Consider the following 12,091-nt stretch of genomic DNA (forward strand, 5'->3'; position numbering starts at 1 on the left):
GAAAAGAACTCTACCCTATTATTCATACCCAAGCTTAAGCTCACCTTACTCATTAGTTCAAGACAGTTTAAATGGCTATTGTGCTGTTACCCGACATATTTTACCTCAAGCTTTTTCAAAAGCAACTTATTAGAAAACAAACCGTCCTTAAACTAAATGGGAAAACGTGTTGAATAAACTGCCAAGTACCTTATAAGAGGCTTAAAGATATTCCACAGTATTTTTATGAAGTTGGTTGGATGTACAACATACAGTGCTTTAAGGTTTTTCTTATACCTAGGAAAAGAAAAATGAAATTGTTAGAAGACTTTTGAATATCACAGACAGTAGAATTGAATAGCTACAATTGAATGGGAGGTATTATTACAGAACATTATACAGCATTCTTTTCAAATACATTAAAAAGACCTAATTCAGAAGAAACTGAATGTAAAATGAAAAAAAAAACCGATTTAAAAAAATCTTCAGTTTTGATGATACAATAGTAGGCAAAGATAACACTATTATGTTCCTAACCAATGCCTGCTGTCTCACAGATTTAATATCGGGGGACAGAAGGGAAAATAGGCAACTTAAAAAAAATAAATTGATAAGAGAACGAAGAGTCTACAAAAAAATCTGTGATATAAAAAATTACTTCAACTCCCTTTATTTTCTGCTTACAGGAGTTTCATGTTGGAGAAAATGTCTAAATTTTCAGATGTAAATTTTTCACATAATATTTTATTTTTACCACTACTTTTGTCTTGTTTTGCCAGCAATTACTAATGGTGAAGCCTGCTGCATGCTGGTTTATATTGGATGGTCCCCTTTGTATGAAACAAAAACCCTTCTCCATTATAGCATTGCTTGATTCTACAGTGCCACACCATGATACATAAACAACAGATTCTGGTAGGATGAAACTGAAACAGAAACCAGGCTACACAAAAAGACTCTGCTCTTATTCGACATAATTACAAAATGAAACTGAGAAATGCATAATGAAATATCCTGCTTTTATATACAAATCGTTGCTTATTACTTTGCCAAGTTTGCTTCCCAGTAGGGACCACCCTTCACAATTGTTAACCATTCATCGTTAGAAAAACAATGATCATGGAAAAAAATGATGGTGGTCTCCTAAGAAAAGCTTTCTTGTAACAGGTTACGGTAGGAGTAGAGCGAAAGGGACCAGCTTGGCAATTACAACAGTTTTTCCTTTTGGGTTTTAATTGGGCCCATACATCTTTGAATGAAAAAGGCATCATTTTCACAAAGCCACCATTATATACAAGCAACCAACTATTCCTATGCAACAGGCAGTACTGTGGGTAAGAACCCAAAATCAACAATAAAAACTAACAGGCAAAACACCTGAGTTGCTTTACTGAAGTTTCCATTTTAAGTTTGTTTTGTACCTGCAAGCAATCGACATTAACTGTTGCTTCTATGGACATTTATGTACTTCATAGTTTCCTAGATAACAATTAAATACCCACAAGACTTCACTGAGCTTCTGCTGTAAACCTTCAAAGCTAGAACTATTCTTCTGAAACTATTGCTATTAAACATTTGCTTTCATGATGCCAGCTAATTGCTATCATCCCTTGTACTCTCCTTTGCTCTCTCCTTCCTTTGACCCCCAAAACACACACACAGAATAACTCTGAAAGGTACTATTTATCCCCCCTTCACCCCTGGCTAGTACAGCAGAACATACATGTTGGGCTGTGAATATTGCTTTGAGCTTCTCAAGGACAGTATGCTAAGATGTCCCAACTGTGAATAAAATGATGGGTGCACAGTTGCCTGGTTTTGTCCAGCTACCTGGGCTTCACTGGCCCTCTTTGGTTCTCCTGCTTTCTGAGTCTGGGTGGGGAAACAGAGAAAACAGATTTCTGGCATAAATGAAAGTGACTCTGTGCACTTGAGACTTCTGCATGTCAGAAGGCAACAAAACTGAAGAAGACATTGCCCTCATGATGCCTCTCCCCATACAGCAACTTTAAATTTGGCTTGGGATTCTCCTAGAAGGACAACAGTATGGTAGGGTAGGCTTCCATATAGTACTTTATTTTCAGGAATTGTCAGTGCATAGCAAAAACCAGCATTGTAGTCCAAATCTCTCACCAAAGACAAAAAAGAAAAGATCCTTTACCTTTCTTCTCCCTTACCCCAACCCCGAAAAAAAACAGATGAATGGTGCTAATCAGATTCAGAAACCTACTAGGAAAACCAAAAGGCTTCCCCAGTCTGTTGCTGAGTGGAGAGCAACATCTCATGAAAGCAGCTTGTGGCTTCAGATGACAGCTTCCCACCACAGCTCTAAGGGCTGCTATGCACAACCTCATCTTCTTGCTTAGTGGGTTTAGAGTTTCGGGAGGTTATTGTGTGGGATTCAAAAGAGTCCAAGCTCTGCCACTAGACCACCAAAAGGTGTTGTGCCTGTCTCAACCTCAATTTTCAAAGCAGGGTGTGCAGTCCTGTGAAAAGCTCAGGCATTTATATCCCACTCTAGTCTAGAAACATCCAATAACATTTCTCACAGCATCTTTTATGATATTTGCTTCTTGTTCCAGCTCCAAAATTGAAAAAAATCAGATATGTGTGATCCATCCTCCCAAAATGCACATGCACATACAGTCTTGCTATCAGGAAAGAGCTACTTGTGTCTATTTTTGCTTTCAGTCATGTTGCCCTCTTGAGGCCAGTTTATAAACATTAGATCAACTAACAACGTGCAAACAAGACTAAACTTCAACATGAACTTTCAGCTCTACTGCTAAGTGTGTATTTTCAGAGAATAGGCATCAGAGCTTTAGATTACGTTGTTAAAATGCTATTTATCTAGGAGCTTTGGCCTCGACTGCACCTTAACCAATTAAAATATGAAGTCATGTGCTGTAGCCGTTGTTACGCCAAAGGTCAGGCATATACAAGCATGTCGGTCCCTTTGGGGCTTCACATATAACCACCAACAAATGCTGCAAGGTTTGTGAGATATGGACTGTTGAAACCTAATCTTTCCTTTTTTGTACACAACATAGCCTTGGGATGATCAAAGGTTCAAACACAACTGTGAGATAATCAAGAATGATGACTAATAAGTTGTCACAGGTATCTTGTTAAATAGTGCATAGTAAAGGCAACGGCTCTTGGTTTTGTTCCCAAGGCTTTTCATAAATTTGGATAACCAAAGCAGCACTCAGGCTGTTCCTCAGTACTTCACAGAAGACACTTACAAGAAAACCAACAACTATATCATCACAAGAATTTGCAATGGCAAAATGAACTCAGCTGTGGGGAGATCAGGAAAGATACGTTTCCTTCATGGAAGCTAGTTACAGACATTACACAACCGAAAGAGTAAACCAAATATTTTGGAGACATACTTCCTATCAAATTCTTTGTAGGCTGTTTGTAACCATTTCAGAGATGGTTTATTCAGACTCTTCAGGCCATAGTGAAAGTAGACAACTGTATAATCATTCTCTACATACTGGTCCAGAGTATACTTTAAGTACCTGAGGAGAAAAATAACATTTTAGTTTTAAGACAGTTTACTGGACGAGATTTTTTAAAGCAGCAGCTGAGAAACAAAACGTGCTATTTTTGCACAGAAAGCTAGTGACTGCAAATTCACGTTCGCTTCAATGTATTTATCTAATAAATTAATCTTCCTCTAGTGGCAGTGTTGCAAATAATTCCACATCACTACAAAGCCCGAAATTTGAAAAGAATGCATTTAGTTACAAAAACTATGGTGCTCATGACTCGCTAAGAGATGAAGATGGAACTGTGTTTTCCAATAATTTTTTAAAAAGATGCATTTTAACTGACAGCAATTTCTATTTCACTTTCTTCTGGTCTTCATAAATCCCTTTCTTTTTGCCAAGCAAACACTGTCATTTTAACTTGTCAAAATTAAGAATAAATCTTGGGTTTTCCTCTCAATTTTAAACATTTTAAATTCTTGAAAAATCCATTAGCCCTAATTATTGCCAGAACGACTTGTTACTGTAAACTTTTTTCTTAAACATATTTGCCTTTCTCTTGTTGTGGGGACTGTGTTCATAGATCATTTCCCTTAAAACTAATTTAAAGAGCTACACTATTTATCTCATCTTGAAATAATACTGCATGCTTTATAAGCAGATTTCTGTGTGTTCATTCTGTTATGGTATAGTTTAAGATGCTTTTCTCTTTCTCCTAGAACTGAGAACACTCTATGCCCTATTACACAGCTCAATGATTCAAATAAAGCAATGATGGAGAAGTACAGTCTGGCCTCATCTCTTGCTGTGTCAGATTTCAACTTTCTCATGTCATTCTCAATGCTATCTTATTATTCTGTAACAGAGCTCCAGCTACTGCTCGTAATTGTATATAAGAGATTTTCATTCAATGAAATAGATAATTCCATGTGCCATTCATTAGGCTGTGGCTATGTGCAAGTATCAAGGCCACTTAGACTATCCACCTTTGCGTGGAAAAGCCCATAACTTCACTCTTACTCTTTACTCCCACAGTCTCACTTATCTGCTTATTTCCTCAGCCTCATTTATCTGCTTATTCCCTCAGCATACTGTACAACTTAGACTGCAAATAGCCTGGGACAAGGACTGCCACTGCAATTAATATAATGCTGTTTTGATCCCTGACTGAAGTATTAACAGTATGTAAATGGAAGAAGTAGTAGTCATTCAAGACTTTTTAAAAAAGAGTCTGAAATTAAAATATATCTAAACAGATATTCTTACATACAGAGTGCCTCGTGTTATCTTTTACAGCATATAAATTCATTGGCACATTGCATACAGGAAAGCCTGTACTTGTAAAAATATTTGAGTGTGGGCATAAAATAACCAGTATTTTTGTACAGTCTATTAGCTGTTCCAAGGCTGTAACAGAATTGCAGGGACATTACAAAAGCTTTACCAAATCAATTATTTAAGTGATTTCATCACAAAACACCTACCAGTCTGGGCCTAGTCTGCGGTTTTTCCTCAAAACTCAACATCTGGGTCTAACTACCGAAAAGCAGATCACTTGACAGTTAAATTGCTAGCTTCACGTCCAGACACGTGACTTCAGTTCTCTCTTAGCACTGACTTTCCAAGTGAATTTGATGTGGGCTCAGATACAGGAAAACATGTCAGTGTTCAAGTCCAGAAGAGTCTAAGGGCTGGAAATCTTAGTTTCATCAAGGTGCCTCCTCGCAGAACTGAGGAAGGCTCCTTCGATCTGGTAGCAATGTGGTTTGTCACACTCCTTTCTGTGGCATTTCCTAGAGATCACTGCAGGTAGCTCCTCTAGGTGAGGAGCTGACTGGTGTGGCTTTTCCTCCCAGGGGCTAACGCCATCTCTCTGCTACACAGGAAGCTCTGGCTTAAAGCTGTGGAAATACCCTAGGTGTGAAGAGTGTACCAATGACGCCAACATGGTCTCCATCCCATCTCTTAAATAACCTGCCTTCTAATCCCTCCCTGCTCCTGAAGAGTTGAGATAACAGCACTTCGGTCCTTCCCAAAGGTTGAAAGGTGCTCACACATTTTGGCAATGGAGGCTGCACAAGAGCTCCAAATAGGTTTAAAATGCTTAATACAGACAGGACCCTCACAGCAGAACAGATCTTGCAGTGACAAACTACATGTTCTGGTATCTTGCTGCAACAAGTTTATAAGGAAGAATGTTGTGATTTTACATATTCGTAACTTCTTTTAATACAAAACCCCAAACATTACGAAGTGAGATACATATAAAATGTTAAGCGTAATATACTGTACATAATACAGGTATTTTTATAAAAGAGGAAACCCACTAAGATTTAAATAACTAGACAACGCTCTTGTTGAGTGACTTAGGATATAAAGTATAGCAAATTAAGGCAAACACTGCTATTCATGAGAACATATGTATGGAGCACTAAAATACTAGAAATTCTCTTTCATTGGTCCTCATCATAAATTTGATTTTTAAAATACGATCAGAATTCGTTAATAAAAATCAAGATGACAAGTTAATTTCAGTGCACAGTGAATTGCTTCTTCTAGTCAAGATTCCAGGTGAAGTAACTGTGGCAGTTCCATCCACATCTCATTCACTTAATAGTAACACTAGTAGGTCTTGCATCCTTTTTTCATTTCATTCCTTGCCTCCTGCTTCTCTTCCCTGAAAGCTCATTCACCTGGAAACAAGCTAATAGAAGTTCACATATAAAATGTAAAGCGGTCCACACAGGAGATTGAAATAAACTTACTCCAGCAATCTGGTGTGATTGAGCTGATGGGAGGGGGGCATACGGCAGCAACTGAAGGTAATCACCTTCCTTCCAGAATTGTCATCACCTAGTGAAGAAAACAGTTAGTAAAGACAAAGCTCATTTACTTATGCAATGGGACCTCAGTGATCTGAAGGGGAATGGCTTGTATCTTGTGATATTTGGGGCTACTATCTCCCATCATTACTCAAAACATATTGCAAAACTTCACTGTCAAGTCATATGTTGCCTACAGGAAGTGATTTGGCCACGGCTGCAGTGACGTGGAGCAGCTGCTGGGCAAATGAGGAAGCCAAGGTGAGAAAGTCATATTCAGAGGTGGTTGATGGCACCCAGCTCCTGACAGGGAACACTAAAGCCCACCTGCAGCAGTCAGTTGTGGAAGAGAACAGGCCTGCTTTCTCTGGTAGTCTTGGAAGTGACCCGTGCTCCAACTCTTCATGCTTTCTTTCTGGAATTTATCAGAATACCTCTCTGCCTACAAGCACTTTGGGCATCTCCTTTGTCACACATCTAAGTCACTTTTTTTTTAAACTAACTTAAGCTTTCTTAGATACTCTTTTCCAGAAGCACTGCTACATTCAGATCACAATTAAAATAAAACAAGCAAGGCATACAAGCATGCTTTTCATAACCTGAAGACCCCTAAGTGTCCCTCTCTTAGTTCCTCTGGCAAAGCACATACTGCTGCACTCAAGTTCATTTACTCTTTGACTCGTGACAGCTTCACCCACACTGTGTGTATAGGCAAGGCAGATGTTCATGCCATGGCCACCCACACTCAAGTTCCACTATCTGGAAAGCCAGGCATGCAGGTTAAGTCATGATTGTACTGAAGGTAACTTGGCACTGGAGACTGTGAGGTGCTAGGATTTTCCTTTTAAAGAAATACAGAAACATCCCAGAAAAAGTTGACACTGCATTCACATTTCAGACATTTTTGGTATAATTTCAATGTTCAAACTAAATTATATTTAATACTTGCTTCTATTGCCACTAAAACATCAAAGTTTGGCTTTGATACCTATAGGAGTACAATAAAGTTCTGAATTAGGCATTTTTTATAATTCTGTTATTCCCCTTCCGCCCCTAATTAACTAAGTAGCTGTAGTGAATAAACAAATACAAAAAGAAGTAAAATGGGGGAAGTTAAATCTGTAACAGAGACAGTTAATGAATAAATAAAATTATAGGAGCATTTCTATGAAAACTGGGCAGAACAGCTTCAGACCACTTGTTAAGATGTTCTAATTTGTATTACTGATGTTGGTTCTGAATGAACGCTCCCCAGCTTTGCAAAGACACATTATCTAGGAAAATCCACCACAGATGGGAAGTAATATCTTTTCTTTCATCCAACTCAGGAAGAGGTGGCTGTCCTCACCTGGCAGGTTCCACGTTAAGAAAAAAAAAATCCTGTATTTGCTTTGTCCAGTTCCTACCTAGTTGTGCTAAACAGAGGTCATGATGGGACAACATCTATTTAAACCCATTCCATTTTAGGTGCAGAAGGAGAAAAGGCAGGGAAAAGGTGAGATTAACACTGAATGATTTAGCATGTATGAACACAGACTGGAAGACATCTGCATTATCAGTTCCAAGCCTGTGTTATCACCAGGAACTGCACCATACAATCCTTCCACTGATTTGTTGAGTTCTATCTTAAAAACCAGTTAGGTTTTTCTGTTTCTTGCGCCTCCTGCTCACTGCTTTGACAACTAGCAACCTGCCTTCTCAGTTCCAATCTAAAAGTCATAGTGAATTTGTACAAATCTGTTTGTGTGACAATGACATCATCCAGCTTCTCCTTCAGTACTATTTACCATTCCAAAGGACTTTCTAGACAATAATCACATCCCCAACCCCCAGCCTGTATTTTACTGCTTGCAGTAAGTTAGATCCACGGTCTCTTCCCAAACTCGCTGTTCCTTACCCTGTTCCAATCTGAATGCATCTTTTCTAAACACAGGTGACAAGAGGTAGATAATAAATCGCAAATGGACATCACATATAGGACTTAAAAATACTTCCTAATAATATAAACATCATTGTCTTTACTGAAAACCAAGATTAAGTATTAATTTAGCCTGACAGCTACAGCTGGATTATCTCTGATGGTCACTCCACTTTTATTCCACGGAAGATCCTCTCTTTTTTATTTATACAACCAGAGAACCTTTTGCTATTTGCTTTAACAGCTTTTAAAGATTTAACTCAGCTTAAATTTTGGCAATTATCACCTTACTTATATAGTTTTGACTTCCAAACCACAACTTTCTCTGTTGGCTAGATCCTTCTTCCTGTTCTTTTTTGGCTGACTGCTTATTTTTATTGTCTTTCTCAAAAGTGTTTTTTCATTCCACAAGGCCTGGTGTCCCTTCCCACACTAAAAATAAAATCTGAGTCCTGGGTTAAATAAGGTGCTCCAGCACAAATAGAGGAAGAATATGCACAACACCACAATTATACATACTCACGTATGTCTGCATATTGTTCTTAAACAGACCATAATTTATTTTCTGAAGTTATTTTTAAGCATCTTATTTGATATTCTCAGAATACTTATAAAAGCATTATAATATGACATGCATTAATATGAATGATGTACTAAAATGAAATTAAAACAATAATAAAATATTGTTCTCTAAAATGTGACTTATTTGTGAAAATACTGCTGTGTTACTATGCACTGTAGAATATTTTATTTGTTAGAGACAATCATTTTTATGAGCAAAATAAATCTAAGAAAGGTTTCCAGTTAAATTACTAAATGAGTCACTAATTGTTACTGTTGGTCGCATTCGACTGCTCGAATTAAAAGCCAGAGAAAAATAACCAGCTTTATAGAAGACTGCAAACAGATAAACTTACAACGTAAGTAAACATAATTGCTCAGTTTAAATAGAGGGAAAACTGAGGCAGAGAAAATTTCTCAAAATTACCAGCAGATTATCTCATTCTCCCTCCCAACAGTGCCACACAGGCAACAAGAGCACACCAGAAAAAGTGAACGAGAACATCAACTCCATTAAAAACTGAATAAAGCAGTGCCAGCTTCCCATTAGTGATGACAGCTGATCATAGAATCATAAAACGGTTTGGGTTGGAAGTGACCTTAAAGATGATCTGGTTCCAATCCCCTGCCACGGGCAGGGTCACCTTCCACTAGACAAGGTTGCTCAAAGCCCCATCCAGCCTGGCCTTGAACACTTCCAGGGATGGGGCAGCCACAACTTCTCTGGGAAACCTGTTCCAGTGTCTCACCACCCTCATGGTGAAGAATTTCTTCCTTATATCTGATCTAAATCTACCCTCTTTCAGTTTAAAGCCATTAGCCCTTGTCCTATCACCACACAGAATCACAGAAACATTTTAGATGGTAGAGATCCTCAGGATCATCGAGTCCAACTATAACCTACTATAACCAACTATAACCTAACTAAACCATGTCTCTAAGAACCTCGTCTAAACACCTTTTAAACACGTCCGGGGATGGTGACTCCACTACCTCTCCAGTTTTCTTGTAGGTCTCCTTTAAGTACTGAAAGGCCACAATAAGGTCTCCCTGGAGCCTTTGCTTCTCCAGGCTGAACAACCCGAACTCTCTCAGCCTGTCCTCACAGGAGAGCTGTTCCAGCCTTCTGATCACCTTCATGGCCCTTCTCTGGACTTGCTCCAACAGGTCCATTTCTCTCTTATACTGGGTGCCCTGCAGCTGGATGCAGGACTCCAGGTGGGGTCTCACCACACACAGTACAGTGGGAGGATCACCTCCTTCGATCTGCTGGTCACGCTTCTTTTGATGCAGCCCAGGATGAAAGGAAATAGGCAATTCTTTATCCATAGGCATCAATAATGTTTTGAACAACATCAAATTTTAACATGACCCATGGAGTGCTGATCAAAACAGAAGGAGGCTATCTCCTTGCCCTCTATCAGAAGAACTGTGACTCAGCACCCTAGGAAATGTCCATTGCATTTGTCAGAGCATTTGCTTCCCAGTCAGACACAGTTTGGATCCCATGACCTTGTGAATAGAATTTTTACCTAAATATGTGGAAGTGAAGTTTGAAGGGTAAAGTGGGTAGTTATCTGCACATTCAAAGGAGAGTGTAACCGGAAGTATGCCGATTTTAAATCAGCACTGAGTATATTTTTATCCCACAAACTCTGTATTTCTCTACTACTTAGACTTGAACAAGTTAGAACTGAAAGATGCTTTATTTTCTACAGGGGAAAAAGCAAACAAGAAGTGCAATTTCAGCTTTGCTCCTTGATGATTTTTCTTTCAGGTCAAAAATGTAGCTTCGTATTAATCTATTTAATCCACAGTCTAATGTCATCAAACACTTTTGGATAAAGGCTGGTAACTTCGACCCTCTCTGGAAAACGTGCTCCTCCCCTTATCTTTCTGTGCCGGTTTCGAGCTCCAGATATTCAGGAGGCATTCCCAAGACCAAGTGCCTGCACTGCTTGGGTACTCACACTCCTCTAGCCACCTACCTATGCCTTTTTAGAAGTCACTGGCTCAGACTCAGCCCTCATGCACAAAAATGTCTGAGGGACTTCTCTTGCCTAGGGGTACGAGGCTCTTGCCTTTGGATCAGGCACTTGCTATCATGCAGACGCATTCCTGGGCAGCCTCAAGATTCTTATCGGCCAGGATTATTATCAGCCTCAGGATTATTATCAGCCGTGCTGGCCATGGAGCTGCTCCTGGGAACGCAGCCTGGGGAAGCCAGACTCCTCCTCTATGCTCGGTGAGTAAAGAGGGGTGTGTAGAGCACACTATCCAGAATAAGATTTATGCACATTAAAATTCAAACTATCTGCTGGGGTTGTATTTGTCTGGACTTCAATGAAACAGACATGAATCATACATCGCTTCTGAGATCAAACTTTGCAGTAGAAAAAAACCAGTTACAGTAGGACACAGGAAAAAGCAAGTGGGAAAGGGGATTGTTCTTAATTAACAATTCGGATGGCACAGCACTTTTTAACTGCTTCTTGCAAATGAGGAGGGTTTTTTTCTAATGATATAGCTCATTCCAATTTGCAAATTAGATCTTTTGAATGGTGTAATTTTAGCATGACTTTTTAAGAGCTTTTGTTCTGATGATACTAAACATTGCTATTTTATAAATGAAAAGTGAAATACCACTTTACTTCACTGAAGCTTGTCATTATCACATTACAGCAAAGCGACATCCTAAAGTCAACGGAAGTTTTGCCATTGGTTTCAATGGGAGTAGAAGCAGGGTCAAAATCCAGGAGACTTGGCACGACAGTGAAAACACTTGCTCATATCTTTGTTTCTTTGATAGATTTTAAGCCAGAGAAAGTGAGCCTAAACCTAAATTACACTATGTTAAACGGCCAGACAAACTGTGCTTTCGAGCCTCCTCCTACTCTCTGCAACTCAGGGAAATAAAGGGTCACAAAAAAGCCACCATGAAGCTTCTGTGTTTTGCCTAGGCTGACTAATGGACAGCAAATACATTCACAACTAATCCACTGTGGGGCTCTGCCCCTCCATAATGGCAAACTTGTCAATCGGTTAAGAAATACACAGCCAAGATAACACAGCTGACTCCCAACATTAGCAGGAGAAGCTTATACCTTCGGCTGTAGAAATTTAAGTCCTCTCTCTCCTGGCATTGATCACCTCAGCTGATCATATGGAAACACACTACAATGGATATTAGCCATCTTAAAGATGAAGCATTAAAATACTCATTGTAGTGTTTACCCTTTGGGACAGAGACTGGATCCACCAAATAAATACAGATAACAACACTAACCCTAAATTCCACAAGTCAACTTGTCTTG

General features: G+C 39.1%; 1 protein-coding gene across 1 annotated transcript in view; it reads right to left on the reverse strand.

Annotated features, from left to right (window-relative positions):
- ARHGAP8 (Rho GTPase activating protein 8) overlaps nt 1–12,091 on the reverse strand; it is an 84,619-nt gene that overhangs the window by 39,144 nt on the left and 33,384 nt on the right. The window contains exons 4-6 of the mRNA XM_065638176.1: nt 6,242–6,329; nt 3,375–3,506; nt 190–276 (exon numbers count right to left, since the gene is read on the reverse strand). Coding sequence (XP_065494248.1) covers nt 190–276; nt 3,375–3,506; nt 6,242–6,329 — 307 coding nt within the window. The remainder of the gene's footprint in view (nt 1–189; nt 277–3,374; nt 3,507–6,241; nt 6,330–12,091) is intronic.

The sequence above is a fragment of the Caloenas nicobarica genome, chromosome 1 (genome assembly GCF_036013445.1).
Source record: "Caloenas nicobarica isolate bCalNic1 chromosome 1, bCalNic1.hap1, whole genome shotgun sequence".
NCBI classification, from domain to species: domain Eukaryota; kingdom Metazoa; phylum Chordata; class Aves; order Columbiformes; family Columbidae; genus Caloenas; species Caloenas nicobarica.